We start from the raw sequence: 20,950 nt of genomic DNA, 5'->3' as shown, positions 1-20,950 counted from the left end.
CCAAATAAAAAGATAACAAAAAATTATCTCAAAATACTGGTTTGGAGTTAGAACAATTTATAAAATTTATTGACTAAACCTTGACAGAAATTAGAAAATTCAAAATTACTGATGACATTATTAATTAATATTCAAATCAACCTTTCTTTAAACGGAAATTCCCGATCGGATTAACGGGTAAATTCGGTAATTTAGTTTGGCCTAACTAAGGTAACTAGATCAACACACTACGTATAGAGGTACCGCCATCAGTGATTTTTATGGCTGTCCTTGTCGCACAATCTACTCAAACTGGGGATAAAAAAAACACAATCTAAAAATGATTTGACGTAATTTGACAAAAACTAGTGTCATTATTCTGCTGCATACCTATTTAATAATCCTCGTTCAAGATTCATCTAACTTATTATTTCGTTACAGTTTTCGTTTGTGTTTAAGTATTGTCATTTATTTCTTTGTTCTCGTTACATCTTTTAACTTGGTTCAGTTACTTGCGTTTATTTTAATACTTTAACATGGTCAGTAACAAGTGTTGTGTTAGCGACTGTTCAAGTTCTAGAAAAAATGTATTTAAATTGTTTTATGTTCCAAACGGTAAGACATCCGTTGTATATTGTATTTTTAAACGATTAAAAATTTGGTAACTTGTTTGGGTTTTATTAGTGATGTTTTTGTAAATTTTAATTAAAAAAATATCTGCAACCAGTAAAACATTTCAGTTAAAAAATTTTGATTAATAATGGGTGACATAACCTAACATATTTTTGACATTGTAGTAATGCCACTATTTCATTAAAAAAATCCCAAAAACTATTGCCTTCCTTATTTCACTTGTGAAATTTGCATTTGATATCTTTATCTTACAATCCACTCTCGCGAGGAATGGAATGGCGGTACCTCTATACGTAGTGTGTTGATCTAGTACCTTAGGCCTAACGCTAGAGCAGCGCTAGTGTTGTCAGTGTCTCCACGGTGTCTCTCATGTTTTATACGGGTTTTGAAAGTCTTAATTCTGTTGATGGTCTGTGGTATCGTATATGTTTATGGTTAACCAATCAGGTGTCATGCAAATTTTTTAGGTTGTGTGCACTACTGCACTGGTTGTGTTACACTGTCACTGACACTGACCTTGTACAGTCTATTTTTTAATCAAAGAACCACAACACCGCAATTTACACCCAAAATAGAGCTGACAACATTGTACACTTTTGACATAGGGTGAAAAATCTCATCATATAAAAATTGAGGTTATTAGAGATATTAGTAGCGCGGCATGTTAATAAAGTTAATAACAACTAATAACAACTAATTCGAGAGTTTAATAAATGTCTTACTTTGCGAGGCATTTTTAATAACACGTTCAAATTTTAATTGCGAGTTTGCGTACTTTCAAGGACATTAAAAATGACAGGCGTTGACTGGAATAGCCAATAGATATCATTAAATTCCCTAAATTTAGTAAAATTTTATATTTGCAAACCTAAATCAACAGGTCGTGGTTCTTTAATTAAAAAACAAACTATATTATAATTCAGAATAAGTGGCTTCGCGGTAGGCGTTAGAAATTCAAATTTACGTTGGCAGCAAGACTCTTGCTAATAATACCCTAGTTTCGATGCTGTTGGTAACCTTCGCTTTTAATTTGGCCTTGATATTATCATTGGAATCGTTTTGTGTTTATTTTCTTGTTATAAGTATTTGGAATTTCCTTGTTTCATTTATCAAAAGTGTATTATTTGTCTGGGGGTTATCTCTGCTGTGGGTGAAAACCATGTTAAAATTATGTAACGCATAACCTCAGAATAAAGTAATGACGGTTTCACATGTTTACTAAATTTTTTGACATAACATAAAGCTCACTTTAGAGAATCAACGCCTACCGCGATGCCACTTATTCTGAATTATACTATCAATATTGTCACTCAGCTATTTTGTTTTTCTTCTCCTATATAAAAATATTAATAAGGGGATAGACGGAACTCATTTAATAAACATAAACGAGGCGAATAAACCCAACTGCCATTTTCACCACCACCATTACCGTAGTCTGATTTAATAATAAAAATTTTATGTTCTCTTTTAAACATTTTGAATTAAAGTTCATTCACGTTGGATTTTCCTCGTCAAGGTCAAATTATTTAATTTTTTGGCAGTGTGATATTTACTTCAATAATATTTTAGTTGTGTATGTCGCCAATACGGGCTAATAAAGTAACCATGTCATGCGTAGACTGTAGAGGTTAGGTCGAGATAGGCATTTTTTAGTTCTTGCCCACATTTAATTAAGGCAATTTTCAAATTAGCTGTCAATAAAACCTTCTTTTTTCTTTCCGCCATGGTAAAATTAACCAGGCACAGGATAGGAATAGAATTTTATGACAAAATCTGTGACTTTATTCACATGTCACACTAAGATTCAAAATTAAAGACGTCAAATCGCTCTAACACGATAATGTGGAAATTACAAGGAAAAGACGTGCAGGTTTGCAACATGACAACAATTTGAAGGGAAAATCCAACGTGAATGAACTTTATAACCTGCTAAAGTCGTTTTCAACGACATCCGTGCTGTCAGTGTCATTTTTAATATGTTGGTGCAGATTGTACACACAAATTCATAACCAGGATCCAGAGTATAAGCAAATCCTAGTTAAAAAAATGTCAAACAAGAAATTGAGGTTATGGTAAAGGAAAATTGCTATTTCGTGAAACATCAACAACAAATAATAAAACTCCGTCTTCAACATGGTGTAAAACATGGTTAAATTATGTCATCCTCGGAATTCAAATCAGACTACATATTTTGTTTGATTTGTTTGAAATTATAGAAAATAATTTGAATTTGTCAATTTGCCGTGTCAAGCTAAATTGCCAAGTTAGGAAATTCAAAATTACTAAACTGAAACAGCAAGTAATGCCAACATACTGTCATTGTGACAGCACGGATGTCACTGAAAACGACTATAGCCTGAAAGTTGTCAAGTAAATGTCAAAAATAATTGAAATAAATAATTGGTAACTGTTCATTTTAACTACTTCTGGAATTTTCGCGTTTTTTCTGGCTAGACAGCCTCAGGGCGTCCTCCTAGATCGTTTCCCACCATTCAAACCTTGTGCAAATGAATTTTCCTTACCCTTTAGTTATACTAAGGCATTGGCGCGACCTTGAAAGACAATAAGAGAGAGAAAAAAAGGCATTTGCACAAGGTTTGAATGGTGGGAAACGATCTAGGAGGACGCCCTGAGGGTGTCTAGCCAGAAAATACGCGAAAATTCCAGAAGTAGTTAAAGTGAACAATTACCAAATAATTTCATAGATATGACCTTCAACTGACCTTGCAACGACCTTTTTAACATCATTTTCTTTCAGTTTCTTACGGCATCTTACCCACCACGCACCCCTATTCACTCCACTGTCCCATTAATGTGACGGGGTAATGGGACTAATGAGGATTTGTACAAAGTTTGAGTGATGGAAACGATGTAAAGTCCTCGTCTAGAAATAGTCAATTTTGACTTAAATTGTAAATCATTTTACAATAGGACAGCAAACCGTCTTATAACTACCATAATACCCTCTAACTTTATTGCCCCTTTGTTGTGCAGTGCCGACTCAAAAAAGAGCAAACATCAGGTAAAGTAACAGCCCCTATTTATTTATGGAATTATTTATGGTAGTTATAAGACGATTTTCTCTCCTATTGTAAAATGATTTACAATTTAAGTCAAAATTGACTATTTCTAGACGAGGACTTTACTTAAGAGGACGCCCTATGGGTGTCTGGCTGGAATAAACGCGAAAATTCGACCTAAAGTAAATAATTACCAAATGCAGAATTTTCAACTAAAACATTTCTTCGTCTCGATTTTTTAAACTCTTCCTCGATTGTGTTATTATAAGGCACTTACTAACCTTGTATCCCAGTATAGGTACTACCTATTAATTTAAATCACATCCTTATTGTTAATATTAATATTTTTTTCAAGGGACGGTCCACGCAAAAATGAAAACAATATTTTATTAATAATTATGTATAGGTAAATATGAAAACCAAATATTACAGTTTTAAACACAGTTGTGTTAATATTTCGAACCTTTGTCTTCAGGGTAAAGAAAATAAATTTTAATGATGCCATTTGGAGTATCGACGGGTTCAGTGTGCTTTATCAAAAATATAGCAGCAATTCCATATGCCAAACATGGAATACCTAAAATAATATTTTAATTTCTATAGCACCGAATTGATGATAATTTAGTGTTAAATTATCAGTTGGCAATACAGCAGTTTATTTAGCGAGTTCGTGTGTAAATTGGGTTTTTTTTGGCATGAGTGGGCCAGTTTAAAACGCGAGTGAAACGAGCGTTTTAAAGGCCCACGAGTGCCAAAAAAAGGCTCAATTTATACAAGAACAAGTGAATACAACGTTTTTTTGTTCGACGAGCCTCTTAAAGCTTCCAAATCGCTTAAAATCTTTAAAATTAGTTTGACGTTTCGTTTTGACAACTTGTGACATTTATCAAAATCCGCTCACACAGGAGAAATTTCTCAAATTCTGTCAGTGTCGAACAAAAAAGTTATTTGTTACTGTTTTTACAATGTTTTTATGACCTGTGAGAATAGGTTACGTATGAATTAGGTATAATTCAAATTATTTAATGTTGTGGCAGACCTCGTTTACATTTGAAAAAAATATATACATACAATTATAGGTATAAAAAACGGGAAATGAAAATTTTCCTAATGTACTGTCGCGAGCAAAAAATTCTGGTCGTCAATGTCATTTCAAAATTAAAAAAAATTCCCTGCCTAATTATGCCCATGTCAACAAAGTGTAAAGAAAATTTGAATTGTTATTAAAAAAATGACAATTAATTTAATTTAAATTAATAACATGATGATAGGCTATGATATTTACGACCGTTTTACAATGGAGCATTTTCATTGCGTCAAAGCATGATTTTGACGACCAGTTTTTTTGCTAGCGACAGTAAATTTGTTTTGTCCATTTGTCAATTAATTGTCTACTTGACAATATTTATCAAATAATTTCTAAAAATGTCATTGAATTCTAACCTATCTCTCGTAAGGTTTCACACCATGAAAAAATTGTAAAAATGTGTCAATTTTATTCTGAGTTTTTTTTTTTTGCAACCAACTGTAAGTATCTACTATGCCGGCCAAAAAATGTAGCCGTCATTTTCTGTCGTTTCAAAAAATAATTGTAATCCATACTTTATTGTCATATGATGACCGTCTTGATTATGATTGGTATTTTTTGGGTGGTAAATTTCATAACTCAAAATTATTATATCATTTTCCATTAAGTACACAGAACGTTTACCTCTGGTACGACTGCTTTAATTTTGTTCATTCATGTGGAATTTTTGGAATATCTGAGCTTTAAACAGTTTAAATTGATTGACAGAATAGCAATATGTACCTATGTCAAAATGACAAGAATCGAAAGTAGGGTTACGCCCTATTACGGTTCCTAAAGGTTAATTTACATTTTACGTGAATGTCAAGATAATGACGGCTAACATTTTCTGGCCAGCATAGTACGGTGTGATCAAGAATGACTGAGTCTGTTGGTAACAATGAATTTTGTCAAATTTGAAATTTACCATCAAAGGTTCATTTTTGTAACAGCATATCTAAACATAGCCGGCCTAACCAAAATTCTTTTTAATGTCGTCTTAAGTTAAAAAATCCGGTCAGTTCCAATTACGAGACAAAAAACACCAGTACTTTTCAATTGTTTCATTACCAACAGACTCAGTCATTGTTGATCACGCTGTAGGTACTATGGCGAGCATGGAATTTCGGGCAGCAATTTAAATGTCATTTAAAAAAATCCAATGTAGTCTAAGCTTTATTGTCATAAATGTCATAATAATTAATTTTGACGGAACTTCAAAATAAACTGTCACAATTATGCACAATTATTTTACATTTTAGTTATTGATTGAAGTTTAATAAAAAAGACGGTTTAGTTCGCAGAAAATCACATCTAAGCACTTGCAGCTTTTCAGAATTGATGAATGCAATTTGCAAAATGATATGAGACAATAGTCGATATTAAAATGAGGTTATTAATACGTCTAGCACCTAAAGCCTATTTCACATTTTATATCAGTCAAATTTCAAGTCTGCCCGAAATTCCGTGCTCCCAATAGTACTATTGCGGCCAAAAAATCTCGTCCACCCTTTTCCTGTCATTTCACAAAAATTGGGTGTAGTTTAACCTTTATTGTCATTATGATTGAGGTTTGCAAATTTAAATTTTAAATTTATTACTGTCACCCATAAGAACACAGACCAGAGATAGACACAATTTGATTGACACGTGTCAATATGTGAAGTGAGATTATTCGTTCCTAAAGGCTGCTTTACAGCATACTTCCTTGAGTGGAATGACAGTTGTAGACGTAGAGGTTGTAGACGAAATTTTTTGTCCGCCATTGTACATATAATAAATTCAAAAAACTCCTGGACTGTCAAAATTAAATTTTAAATAAAATGCTGGTTGACTGTACTTGGGTATAAAAACGTTTTGAACACTTGAAACGAAATGCAACAACTAAAAAAAACTGGAGCAATTTAATCAAGATTATAAAAAACACAAAGAAAAACAGAAGGTGACACACACAAACAGGTAAAAACTAAACAATAACCAAAATTGAAAATCGGTTCCCATACCTGTCCGATTCAACGATATAACGGGTGTTTTTTTAAATTTGGCGTCGAAGTAGGCGTTGAACTGTCGATTGTGAACGCACTATACAGGTTACGGATCACGGATCAGCTGTTTAAAACTTACGCTTTTACACGAGTGGTGCGCTCTCAATCGACTCTCCAACGCCTACTTCGACGCCAAATTTAAAAAAACACCTTTTATTTGATGGAGCATCTCTAATACCTACCTAGTTAACCAATCGGCTTTAATTAGGTTTTCATTTTCACAATGCAAGATGCTGTTTCTCCACAGTTGGGTTAAAATAGAAACGTTTTTTGTTAAAGGTATGGCTTTATAATACAGGGTGTTTGCGAAGTTGAGGCGTTCCTTTTAACATGTGAAAGTATGCGTTGTTCTAAAGAGTTTTAACCAAAATCACCTTAGTAAAATGTGTACGGCAATGAAGATACAATAAGTTTTTTTTTTAATTTTTGAAACCGGTCCTGCTCAAATTTGCGCTGATTTGTTAGAAATTAGAATTGACAAAAAAAAAATCAAATAAGCATGGACGTTAATCAGAAATACTGTCAGCGTTGTCATCTAATTAATCGGAATGGCTTTATCATCACAAAAATAATGAACTCTCAGATATGTTGCTAATGTATGGGCAATGTTATCACGTTATCAGAATGCAGCTGCGGCGTCCAGAGAGTACGCAGAGCGATTTCCGGAAAGATACCATCCTGGGCCACGTCAGTTATTAATCTAGTACAGCGGAGAAATAGACAGGACCGGACTCAAAATTTTAGAAAACAATAAAAATATACAATCAATTATCTCCGTTAATACAAACATTTTACTAAGAAGATTTACGCTAAAACTCTTAACTCGTGTTACAAGGAACGCCTCAACTTCGAAAACCCCTGTATACCGACCGGGCAATATGAGAATAACTAGTGATCTAACCAACCTAACAACAATTTTGATTTTGACAGTCCAGATGTTTTTTGAATGGACTTTACTTACCTAAGTTGAATACTTTAATGAATCTAAAAAAATAATCATCCATAGTTAAATTCTGAAACGGCCTTTTGGTGCAGTGATATTTAATATAAGGATAACATCCTGTTCTGAGAATATGATAGTTTGAGTTTCCAACCTTCCAATTGAAATGTGATTTTCCCCATTGATCGTCTCTCACGCTGCTATACTACAGCATAGTTGTGTAGGAATATTCGTAAAAATAAAGGTACGTTGACACGGGGCGTGAAAAAGTGAAAAAGAATCGTGAACCACGTTCGTGAAATCACGAACTTTTATCCCCCACTTTTTCGGGTCGTGGGGAAGGCTGACACAGCTATGGGGCTATGCTCTCGCAGTCGTGAATATAATCCATTAACTTGAACCATATCACTTTAGAGGTGTTAACTTCATCTGTTGAACACCCAGATTTTTTGTTTTGATAATTTAATTCATGTATAAAAAATCCCATAAGCCGCGATGCATTTGTCACTTTGACATCGGATAAAGTTAGCCCTAACTTTGCATCTGGATAAAATGTGCTTAAACTTCCATGGCAAACTTTTTCGAACGTGATTATTGTTTGTTGTTATAATAACGAACCAACAATCTTAAACATTGACACAGCTTGTAATAAATTGACGTGCAAAATGGCGAATTCAATTTTTCATAATTACCTACCTATCATTATTCATTAAATTATCTCATCGAATTACGCTCGAGGTTTTTTTCGTCCAGGATAAAATTTCATTTTTTAAACTCTAATTTGGGTTCTTTTTGGTAAATTGACTCCACAAACCACTAGATAAAAAAACTCGTCCTTCGGACTCGTTTTTTTATCGGGTGGTTTGTGTCGTCAATTTACCAAGCAACCAAATTATCGTAAAAAAATTCAATTTTATCCGGACAAAAAAAGACCTCTCGTGTAATACACTCGATTATTTTTTTAGTTCTTATAGGGAAAAACTTCTTAATTTTTTGAATTTTATCAATAGGTAGGTACAGTTGCGGCCGTTGAAATCTCGGACAGGAAAGATTTAAACACTCTGTATAAATTCCGAAATTTGATTAGCGTAAACAGGGTTTTCATCAAGGATTATAAAGTCAGTGTCAGTATTTGACATATTAGGTCAGAATCGCGCGTAACTTTTGAAATGCCGCAAAAATGTGTTAGACTGAGGGACGGTGTGAGTATAAGAGCCATTGCGAGAGAAATTAATGTGGATAATGTGTGAGTGACATTTTGAGAAACGTCACTTTCAATACCATTTACAAAGCCAAAAGTTTGGCGTTGTCAAAGTGTCTGAGTTTTCAACGGCAGCAACTGTACATGTACTTCCATGACTTTTATAATTTTTCAAAATAGGATGCCACAGAATAGGCTCACTCTCGTACAGTTTTACGAATTTGATTGTATCCTTACAACATATTTTTAAAATACGTGGTCATTTTGACCGAATTCCACTTCGTTGCTCTGCGAATGACTGACTGGACGAGATTCACGAGCACGACAGTGAAAAATCTAACATGTTTGATTCTTTCACGACCGAAATCTTCACGCCTGTTGACGAAAATCTACTCTTCGTATTCCACGCCTGAGGCCTGAGTGGTTTAGATGAGGCGTCGAGCCGTGGAACGTGGAACCACAACAGTGACGTTCACGATCATTATTCACGCCCCGTGCCTTAAAACTGTTATTGTTGTTACCTTGACAAAATATGATGTCCAAGGAGGTTGTTGGCATTGTTTTAAATAACAACTCAATACGTCGGAAGCTTTAGGTGGTATAATTTGATTCCGATTGCTGAATTGAAAAAATTTTCGAATGTTTATTCTGTTATGCATAATCTGCAAATAAAAGAGTAATTCGCAGTTCCATAAGGAAGCCAGTTGGCTTCAAAAAAAACGGGAAATGAAATTTGACCTAAATTGGAAATTTAATTTGTCAATTTATGTCAATTTGTGTCTGTTTGACAGTAGTATTTCTGACACATAAGTGTAGTTTTTTAACCTAAATTCTAAAAGGTCGTTTCAAAATATAAAAATTTAATAAAATCTGACAGAATTTTTTCTGACAGTTCCCGTTTTTTTTTAAGCCAACCGTATGTATTGGGTGATTCAAAATGATTGTGGCCAAGTATGGAAACTATGTACGAAAATTTATATGGCAACTGTGTGGGTAGGGTAGAGTTATAGTGCCTTCGTTTTGTGGAGTTGTTGGTTGTGCCAACAACGCTATGCGAAACCATGATAAAAGTTACCATAAAATACCTTCAGAAAGGGATGAGAGAGGCCGTATTCAAAAACAAAGATCGGAACGACGCAAGCTTGGATTCAAGAATTACATCGAAAAGGACTTGACAGATGTCAAGTTAAAGTATCTTAAAATTTGTTCTGATCATTTTATAACTGTAAGTCCAGAAATCTCGTCTGTTATCAGGCCGGTATTGTTCAGAACACAGGTTTCACGTTTACAACATAACTTTGCCGGTTTGTTTATCCTAATAGCTGATAAAAGGGGTGGGCATATGGAACTGATCTATTGTTCGTCTATTTACCAGCGTTACCAACCTTTATATTTGCCAAATATAATTTTCCTAGCTATGTTTTGAACTTTTTTTAAATTTAAGGGGCAAAATAGAAAAAATATTGTATTATACTCGTTTTATAAGCCATTTTGTCGCACTTGTTTGTTTATAACACTCTTCGCTGCGCTCCTCGTGCTCTAAAAAACGCGTGCGACAAAATGGTGTCTTATAAAACTCGTATAATAAATTACTATTTTAATACATATTTAAAATAAACGAGATCAAAGCAGCACCTTTTGAGCCCCCATATCTTCAAATCTAAAAAATATTTTTTTTATTATTTCACTCATAATTTCCTAACATGAGTTGACATTGCCCTGCTGAGTTGCGAATTTTGGGGCACCCGGTATTCTAAATTAGGTTTTAACCATGGAGGTAGTAGGTATTATATGTACCGTCGGTGGACAAATAAAACTGGGACACTTAAAATTTAATCTATGTAAATCAGACCATTGAATTGTCAATATATTTGTCAGAGTCTATATAATATGTCATACCAAAGTTAACCTATTTGTGATAAAGCCGTAATTAAACGATGCAAATTTGTAAATTTTGACTTATGTGATTGTCATTTTTGTCCCAGTTTTATTTGTCCATCGACTGTACATATAATGTTTCAAAATAAAAAATCCACCAACACTGCATTCTACCTCGAAAATACAACCGACAACGTCGCCAACTTTTGTTTTTAGTGGGTCTGCATGTCAGAAAAAAGTGGAGTTATGAAAGAAAACTGTTGACAGTCGTTTTGGTCGTAGTTCATCGTGTTTTTTATTCTCATTTTATATTTTACTCAAAAGGTATGATATGGTAGCTACCACCTTTTTGCACATAATAAGTATGTATTTTGTGTTAGGTAAATAAACTCAACATTTCAATGTCAAATTTTGGCGGGAGGTGGGGCCAACCCAAAAAAATGAAACTTATTCTAGGGATTTCTTTTTTCCGCCAATATAATTCAACAGGTGGTGGATTTTTGATTTTGAAACAGATTATATCGTGTGTTCCACAAAAAACTCAATCGCAGCAAGCCATGACAAAAGTGTAGTATGTCTTAGTACCAGATGTGAAATGAACTACTAAAGTAAATTTATAGGTTATCTGTCACAACTCACAATATGATGAAAATTTGTAAGTAACAAATGAACTACTTCCAACGATCCTAAAATCGACATGACCAGTCTATCTATCTCTATAGTCATGGCTTACTGCGAGTGAGTTTTTATTGGAACACACGATAGAAACATGCCGCGTGAATGCGCACTGCTGTAAAGTGGTACCTTTGATTTTATATTAATATAAAATCAAAGGTGGTACTAAATACAGGGCGCAACATGTGCCTTTCCAGTGGCGTTTTTCATTCACTTTGCAATTCTGCCGAATTACACAAAGTTCAACAATAACAAATATATAATAACAATAAAGACAATAAAACAACACCCAAAGACGTAGGAAATTCACGCCAGAACCACTCACACGTAAAGCCGAAGCTAAAATGGCTGAAATGCCCAAATTTCCCAATTACCACGCCACTGGAAAGATCCCAACAGAGGGCCAACAGTGTCACTAACGCCGGCGCGTAGTTTAAAAAGTCATGAAGTGGTAGAGGATGGCCGACTGATACCGCATCTAAAGCTTGTTTGACACGATGCTAAATTTCGTAGTAAATTTGTTAGAAAATGAGAGAGACCCTCGACAGGACCAATGAACGATCAGGATCATAGTCTATCTTTGTCAGATCCTGATCGTTCATTGGTCCCCTCTCATTTACTAGTAAATTTTCTCAAAAATTTAGTATCGTGTCAAACAAGCTTTAAGCATTGACGGTATAGGGAATGCTCCGTCCTGACTAATAGGTACTATTCCGGACACGGAATCTTGGCCAACATTTTTTTGACATTTCTAAGAAAAATGATGTAAAGCAACCATTAGTGTCATTAATAAGTGACAATTATTAAAAATCACTTTGAAGTTTTTATTGTGACATCAAAAAAGCAGGGAAATGGCATTATCGAGTCAAAAGGTGGGTTATATTTAATAAAGGGTAGTTCACACATATTTGTCAGTTAAATGTCAGTTGTGGCCAAGATTCCATGTCCGGAATAGTACTAGGTCCATGGTTTTAACTTTCAGTAAAATCCTTGAGAATGTACCATTTCAATATCATGAGTTAAATGTATTCTAACAATCATGTACAAAACATTCCAAAGCTGCACCTATTTTAATCAATTCAGTAATATTGATTATTCATATATTGGTATGTGTCTTATATCATTTATTTATTATTATTTAACTAATTGACGATTTTGTTTATTCTTCAGTAAACAGAAATTGAATCTCCTGATTCAATGACAAAAGTAAGCTACCTTAACTGATCAACTCTTTTTGCTTTGATAAATGTTTTTAATATAGGTATAATAATTTAAGATCACGACACGGGTTATTAGATAACCATATCACAAATGCGATAGCGATACTGAGAAAGTATGTAGGTACTTACCATAGTATAGGTATAATACATATAATTTCAACAGGACATAGGACTACTTTTGTAGTTTGTTACTCATAATTATTATTTTGGTATTAATATAACCATTTTTGATTTTAGCTGATGTTACTTTTTCACTGCATAAACATTAGTTAAACACAAGTTTAACAAGTGACATAAGTTTTGAGGTTATAATTATATAATTGTACACAGATTTAAGATAAAACTGATACAACATTTAACAATCTTAACATATGTACTTGTTACAAATCAGCAAGGATAATCCTATTACCAAATAATATTTTTCTATTATTGATTCAAAAAATTGAAATTCACGTATAGTTATCGGTGCCTGAAGTGGGTCATTTTCTAACGTGTATTTCTTTTTGCATTGTTAGTAAGATCGAAACCATAGAAACCATACAAAACAGTGTGTGAAATGCGATTTCACGCACACGACTATTTCTGTGTTTCACTTCACGCACTGTATTTTATTAGTTACCTAGCAACATGGTCACTGCATTGAAACTTCAGAGTTCCTTCAAAAATTTGAATTTTTAATTTCAATTTTTTGAATCAATTATAGAAAAAATATTGTTTATATTTCGTGCGTGAAGATGTTTTTGTGCATTCAAAGGCTTATACTGCCTCGACCTTCGTCTCGGCGTAAAAGACCTTTTCATGCACAAAAAACACTCTCTTCACGCACTTAATATAAAAATAACTATTTTAAAATGTTCCAATTGTAAATATACATATTGATTAAATTGTGTTCCATGTGGGAATTTTATTATAAATAAAAATCAATTTGTTGGTTTTTAATTTATTACCATTTTCGAATTATCTTAACTTAGGCATAATTCAAATAAACCCATTACTACTCTACTTCAAATGTTTTTGTAGCCATAGTACTATTATTAAACAAATCCATTGTGATTGCGCTTAAAAAAACTGGAATTGATTTCTGATGCCTCAAGTGCAAATTAACCATTTGCTCGAGAGTAGCACTGAATTCATTTTCCAATAAATTTAAAGTTCCTTCACTATTCAGCTGGAAGCACAACTGATCTTCAGCATGTTCTGCATAAACACTTGTTAATTTATATAGTGAAGTAGAAGTTCTGTCAATTTTGTAGCCCAGTAGCATGTAAATAACATTTCTGAATTCTTGCAATGACGATTTAAAATAATCCTTCAAACGCTGCGTTTGTGACTCATGTGTTTTTATTTGTTCTTTTAATGAGTGAACTTCTTGAGGACAAAGTGATGATTCACTGAGTTTGCTTGATTCCAGTCCTTCTTCCAAACTTTTAATTTTTCGTCTCAACTTTTCAGCCTAAAATTTAACGTTGAATTACAAAAAAAAAAAAAAAAAACAATGAAAACCTCTTGCTCCAGTTTTTCCACCATTTGCTCTCTCTGAGCTAAACATTCCGATAAAGGATTTTTAGTTAAGTGATAGACCTGACCACCTTGAAGCGTGTCATTCCCAACCAGAAAATCTTCCAACTGTATTTCCAGTTGATCCCGTCTCTGTCTCAACATATCATTTTCAAGTTTTAACTGATCAACTTCGTCTTGTAATTTCGTAACTTGTTCAACTTTACAAGCTGAAGTATCTACAAATAACACCAACTACATAAGTACAACTTTCTGCGCTGCAAGAAATAACTCGTAACCGTTTGAAGTTATCTTATGTTTTTTAATTGCATCAAACCGACGGCGACATGTTACAAAGACAAAAAAAAAATGGAATAATGTTGAATTTTATATCTTAACGCTAACTATAAAATTAACTTCTTGGTATGTAATTAATACGAATTTATTAATACTAATGCAACGTAAGTACGTACCAGAATACAACGCTGGATTGCTGCTTTGCAGATCGCTTTCCAACTTTGAGTTTAACTCTCTGTAATTATCCACTATTTTTTCTAACGCTTCAATACGTTCCCTTTGTGTTTGTAGTTGATTTATATTTATATTATTCGGGTTAAGAGTCACTGTTAAATCTTTCTCGTACGAATCCAGTTGTAGGCGATAACTGTCCCTTTCACGACTCACCAACAACAGTTTTTTCTGCATGCGATGAAACAAATTTTGTTTTTGTTCTCCAGTCTTTTTCATTTCCGAAAGCAGTTTTTGGGTTTTCTCCAATTCTGCTCTTGCAACTTTGACTTCCTTAAAATGTAAATAACATTGGGTGACAAAGCTGTTTTCTTAAATTTTATTTTCTACCGCTTGGGCAAGTTTTACCTATATCGGGTGTTTTTTTAAATTCCACCTCAAAGCTGGCGTTGAAGAGTCGATTGTGAACGCACCACTCGTGTAAAAACGTAAGATTTAAACAGGTGATCCGTCATCCGTAATCCGTAGTGCATTCAGTATTGACCCTTCAACGCCAACTTTGAGGTGAAATTTAAAAAAACACCGATACAACACACAGACCAATAACATACAACATATATAGAATGAACCTGTTTGTTTAATTTCGTGAGTTACTTATACCATGAGATCATTTAAATTGGTAATTAAAGTTGATAAATCGATTTGAATTGTCAAAGTGACGCTTCAAAATTCAATACAAAATATGAAACGGCGAGTTAACTAACAGTTGTATCTAAGCCGGGGGGGGGGAGAGAACACTTTGAACATTTGGTATGATGATTGTCATATATATTACAACGAGTGGAATCATGACTATCGATAATCACATGAGTTGGGACACGAAACATGTTGTCAAATATTAATTCCGAGTCTGAAAGACGAGTGGAATTACATATTTGACAACATGTTGAGTGCATCAACCAATGCGATTATCAATAGTCACAATTCCAAGAGTTGTATTCGTCAGACAATATAATTCATGTATCACGTGATCATGAATGATCCAATGAAAACGCGTAAAGTCCTTAGTTGCATGGCTATCACAACGATAATAAAAAACAAAAAAATTATTATCTTATTTAATTCGTCGTTACGATTTTTGATTGAAATAAATTTGTCAATTTGACAAATAAATGAATAATTTTGTATTTCATTCATTATATTGTCTCATCGAATATAACACGTGGTATGATTAATCAACGATGATATTAAATTCGTGAAATTGAAGCAGGACATTTCACTCATAATATCATTGATAATAATCATACCACTAGTTATATTATAGCTGATTATATCACGAATGAAAAATGTAATACTTTTGTAAATAGAAATTTATTTTTTAAGGAAGAATCACCGAAGCGCGACATTTTGTCTAATTGTGACATTTCAGTTGACAACATGGCACACCGGATGTGCAGAGGACAAAGTGTGATTATCACTTAATTAGTCAAGTAGTATTCTGATTATCAGCTATTAGCAAGGATAGGGGAGGAAAGCGTTATGAGTGATAGAGGCCGGTTGTATAATAGTATAATAAAAGACAAGTTTCATAAGACCAGTCTTGAAGCACGAATTCAAGATTAAAAAACGAGTGGCGTATTCACGAGTTATTTTAAAGAATGAGTGCTTTAAGGTCTTATAAAACGGGTTTTTTATACTATTTTTTGTAATTTGCCCTTTTTAAGCCGTTTTTAAACAAAAATGTTTACTTTCCTCGATTTAGGGATTTTCGTGGCGGTTGGTAATGTCTTAATTTTAAAAGTGAAAATTTGATCAAGTCTTCAAAGTCGTCTTTTGTTTTATCCAAATTCTGTCACAAAACACGAATATGAAAGATAATCTTTCATGTACGCCCGCTGAAATACGTGAAATTCACAAAAATACGGTCGCGAATTTGTTGCTTGATAAATCCTGATAAATAATTCCTTGCACATTTTGTAATTTAAACTGACACGCATGACGAATCAAGTTTTGCCAACCTAAAAATGTTCGGAAAATGTTCCGTGAAATATTGGCTATAAGGACATCCCAGATGATGACGTCGCGTTCGTTAATATGTCTATTAGAGAATCAAAATGGAGGCAAATTACAAAAAGCTTAGTTGACATCGTGTCAGCTAACAACGCGTCAAGTCGGAAATCCGCCCATTTGATTGGGTGACTCAAATCCAATTTTAAATATCCCTCAATCAGATCGCTTGACAATTTATGTTAACTTTAACAAGAACTTGACATCGCTTTATAAAGGCCCGGTTGCTTCGCATTGACTTTGACATTGACAATAACGTTTGACGTTGTAGACTTTGATTTACAATACTAAAATTTTGGCTGTACGAGTTTTTTTTGCCCAGTGATCGTACTATTGGGACCATAAAAAGTGGAACATCAAATTTCTGTCAGTTTTGAAAAATTCGATGTAGTTCAAGCTTTATTGTCATTTTGCCTTTGATTATTGTCATAAAGATTTGACACTATTCTAGCTGACAGTTTAAAAATTTATTTTTTCTATTTTGCACCTTTAACACAGGAGTTCTTTTCGATACGAGTTTCAGGAACATTTACTTCAATTTTTAATGTGGGCAGTGACTCACAGTGAGTGGTTGCTAGGTTATCACTGTCACTGCACTTCACGACATTTTAAATTCAAAACTTGTTCGTCTAGTTACCAACCATATCATATCTGCCAAATTAATTTTCCTACCATTACGTTTAGAACTTTTTTTTATTTAAAATTTAAAATAGGGACAAAATAGAAAAAATATTGTATCACACTCGTTTTATAAGCCATTTTGTCACACTTATTTGCTTTATAACACTCCTCGCTGCGCTCGTCGTGCACAATCTACAATACTTAAGGACAACGTCAGTCAATTTCACGTGAGTGAAACGAGCACTATTACTTCTGAACATAAGAGATTCATCTTTGAATCTTATTTTCGTAATGGTATTTTTAATAACGGAGACTATTCTTCCTTACAGAGTTACAGCGCTGTTGGTTGTGTGGCCGATAAAGTTAATTTAAATTGAAACAGGTATATGCAATCAAAAAAACTTCCATGCATTCCAGAGCATCTGAACGCCGGAAACTCAAGAAGATTTGGACATACGTCCAAAATCTCAGACTTCTTTGATCTAAATAATTGTTGATCGCACGGTATAAAAAAAAGGTAGCACCGCATCGAAACCGGACTTTATTTTATCATAAGTGATATTTCCATCGAGTAATGACATATTATGTATTTCCTTTAAAAGCCCTATTTTATTAGCTCATTTTTTTGCCTCTTACTCTTACCACTTATTATTTGTCATTATCAGAAGAATGTAGAATCCAGTCGAATAGTGAAGGGACAGTTGGTGGGGGAAACTTGCGCGGCCCAAATATCCAACCAATAGCAACCACTTTTATTTACTATAATAATTGGACTTAGGAAGAAAATAGTGAAAGCGACAAGAATACCATCACGATCCAGTGCACCGCGCTCGTATAATAAATAAATAAAACGATCTACGGTTCACGCTCGCAGCGAAAAAGATAGCTGTGCGGCGCTGGAACGGACTGGTGGGAAGCGCCAACTATTTTCCGCCTAACCCTAATAATAATAAATGGACCTGGTCGAACTACAAAACGGTCGAACGAAATAGCGTTGCTGCGCAACCCCACCCAATGTCCCTTCACAAATCGACTGGATTCTAATCTTATTAATACTTACATATTGCGCGGCTGTCAACTGCGAATCCAATTCGACTTTTGCTGACGTCAAAGAAATCTCCTGCTGCTGCAACCTTTCCACGGCAGACCGCAGAAGATGAGGCAAAGATGAATCTGATCCAGTTGTTTCACAAATGCCCCGAGCTACCGATCGCCATTCATCCAAATGTAACTCAGTTTGTACTTGCTGCGCCTGTAAATGTGCCAATTTTTTTTCTTGTTCTTTGTAATTTACTTGTCTAGATTTTAAATCGTGAACTTCTTCTTCCAAAATTAATTTATTTTTGACTTCATCTTTCAATCTGGTATTTTCTTCTTTCAGTTTTTCCACTTCTTTTTCTAGATCAATGTAATTTGCCAATTTGCGGGCTTGTGTCTGAAATTCGAAAGTGACAAAAAAAATATATGCATACCTATAGGCTCTCAAAATTCGCGAATTCCGAATTCAGAGTGTGGTAGGGAAAGACCCAGTGGAGCTCGAAAGATACTTAGAAAAATTCATGTTGCCTAGAAACAGTTTATAGCAGGCTATTTACACTAGGAAAATATTACAAAAATCGCTCTCAGCACTTGTACGCTATTTTTTTGAAATCAAGTGTATCTTTTGGGGGAAGTCCCGATTTTTTTTTTAATTTCCATTTTTGGACTACTGAAGTGATCCCCTACAACGCTCTGAATTCAGAATTCGCGAATTTTGAGACACCTGTATATTTGGTCAACTACCTTGGCCTGGTCTTGAAATTCAAAATAATTTTCCTTAGCATATTCTAAATCCCTAATTCGTAACACTGCAACCTGCAACGCTTGATCTTTCTTTTCCAAATCCCTTTCCATCACATTCTTTTCTGCCAGTCTTTTTTCTAGTAAAATATTTTCAAAATAGATAAAACCTTGAGATTTTCTCATAATTACCAAATTCATGAACCAATTTCTTCTGAGCTTCAGCATCTTCCTCTGCAGCATCCAGCATGATCTGCAACTCCGCCAATTTCCGATTTAACGTTATAATCTCAGCATTCTCTTCACCATCATAGAGACGCGATTCTTCTTTCATTTCTGAAAGACTCTTTTCTAGTTCTTCAATTTCTTCATCCTTGCGCACTTTTAACATGCTGCATTTACTGTTAATCTGCAACTGAACAATTTCACACAAAAAAATATATGTATATTTATGAATCACCTGTGCCAACTGGTCTTTAAGATCCATCTCTCGTCGTCGAAGACTCTGCAACTGAGACTCCAACTCTTCAATAGATTTTTTATCATTTTCATGTTGTTTCTTCAGCAATTTACTTTCATTTTCATACATAATCTCCATTTCTTTTCTGACATTGTGCATATGCTGAATCCTATTTTCTAAATTTAATATCGTGTTACGACCTTCTAACAAATCTGTTCTTAATCGCCTCACTTCTCTTGGTGATCCAACATAACTTAAATCTAGCTTTTTCTCTTTTTTGAATTTTTTGGCGGTCGAGGGTTCTTCAAAACTGCTTTGGCTCTCAATCGAGGCTGAACTAAGGGAACGTTTAAGCGTAGATCCAAACGAAAAATTGTTCAATTCAACGTCCACGGTCGACTTTAAATTCGTTACCATTTTTATTATTGTGTCATTTACTTTGTCAGTCATCTTTAATAGCGTTCAGCTTCACGGGTTAATTCAAAATTTCCGATTATAGAAATATGGGACGTGAAAAATTGTAAACAAAGAATACATTCATATTTCATTACATTTTGAAGGTTTATAGAAAAAAATGTAACCTCAAAATTCGCGGCGTACACAATATTCTATAAAAGTAATGTAACTTGAATTATGTAGGTTGACGATACTGAATAGCGGTAACCGTCACAAACGATAAGTCAAAAATATTTTGTGTTATAGAAGATTTATTACTTTGTTACACCAAAACTATGAGCCGAGGGTTGCAAAATTGCAAAACACAAACGTTGGCAAACACACTTCTTGCGACGCCAATAGAAACCACCGAACAATCCGAACATAGATAGATAACATAGAATACACACGATTACGGTTCTAGATTAATCAGTGGTAATGGAGTGCATAACTGATTAACCGCATAACTTGCGTGCACTTCAAAAATGAGTGGTGCTAGCAAAAGTAAACTGGATATGTCAGAAGAATCACTTTACGTGGGTCACGGTAATGATGAGATTACCATAGAAAAACACAACAAACATTATGGCGGCGACTGGAGAACGTTTGAGCTTTTTCGTATTGACTTTCGACTAGATTATAAAAGTGATGATGACGTTTGTGCGATTAAATAATAGTTTGCACTTGATTCTCTTTAGGTAAAATGGTAAATTAAAGAAGGGAAAATGTTTAGTCTGACTTGGCAACGTTGCACCTGAATTACTATCTTTTAAGAAATAACAGCGCTTTTGCTGAATTTGGCAAGTTTAAAATTTTAAAAACAAAACCATAAAGACCGCACGCGGGTTTCAGCACCGAGTTGTTCGATAGAACAGTTGTAAAAGAGCGCTGTTGGTAATTTTTCGGTTTTAACGGGCAAATTGTGTAAAAGGAAGTATCAGATTCATTTGCGAGTTAAAAATTTTG

The 20,950-nt window shown here is 34.1% G+C and overlaps 2 protein-coding genes and 2 long non-coding RNA genes across 4 annotated transcripts; 2 read left to right on the top strand and 2 right to left on the bottom strand.

The window, feature by feature from the left end:
• The first annotated feature begins 381 nt into the window (after positions 1-381).
• On the top strand, positions 382-4,102 carry LOC138123456 (uncharacterized). The gene is made up of 3 exons (XR_011156800.1): positions 382-3,015; positions 3,371-3,930; positions 3,988-4,102. It is a non-coding gene; the product is annotated as an uncharacterized lncRNA (long non-coding RNA).
• Positions 4,006-13,445, bottom strand: LOC138123447 (uncharacterized protein C15orf61). The gene is made up of 4 exons (XM_069038209.1): positions 12,787-13,445; positions 9,406-9,546; positions 7,705-7,888; positions 4,006-4,209 (listed from the first exon to the last, which is right to left on the bottom strand). The coding sequence occupies exons 1-4, from the start codon at positions 12,805-12,807 to the stop codon at positions 4,082-4,084; spliced, it is 474 nt and encodes a 157-aa protein (XP_068894310.1). The 5' UTR covers positions 12,808-13,445; the 3' UTR covers positions 4,006-4,081.
• On the top strand, positions 12,123-13,600 carry LOC138123452 (uncharacterized). Its single transcript, XR_011156795.1, has 2 exons — positions 12,123-12,543; positions 12,608-13,600. It is a non-coding gene; the product is annotated as an uncharacterized lncRNA (long non-coding RNA).
• LOC138123420 (mitotic spindle assembly checkpoint protein MAD1-like) lies at positions 13,582-20,867 on the bottom strand. The gene is made up of 7 exons (XM_069038169.1): positions 19,550-20,867; positions 19,282-19,498; positions 19,093-19,229; positions 18,371-18,745; positions 14,628-14,955; positions 14,161-14,393; positions 13,582-14,110 (listed from the first exon to the last, which is right to left on the bottom strand). Exons 1-7 carry the CDS (start codon positions 19,997-19,999, stop codon positions 13,652-13,654), a joined length of 2,199 nt encoding a protein of 732 aa, XP_068894270.1. The 5' UTR covers positions 20,000-20,867; the 3' UTR covers positions 13,582-13,651.
• Between the last annotated feature and the right edge of the window lie 83 nt (positions 20,868-20,950).

Source organism: Tenebrio molitor, chromosome 2 (assembly GCF_963966145.1).
Source record: "Tenebrio molitor chromosome 2, icTenMoli1.1, whole genome shotgun sequence".
In the NCBI taxonomy this organism is placed as follows: Eukaryota; Metazoa; Arthropoda; class Insecta; order Coleoptera; family Tenebrionidae; genus Tenebrio; species Tenebrio molitor.
This window is presented reverse-complemented; position numbering and strand designations above follow the sequence as displayed.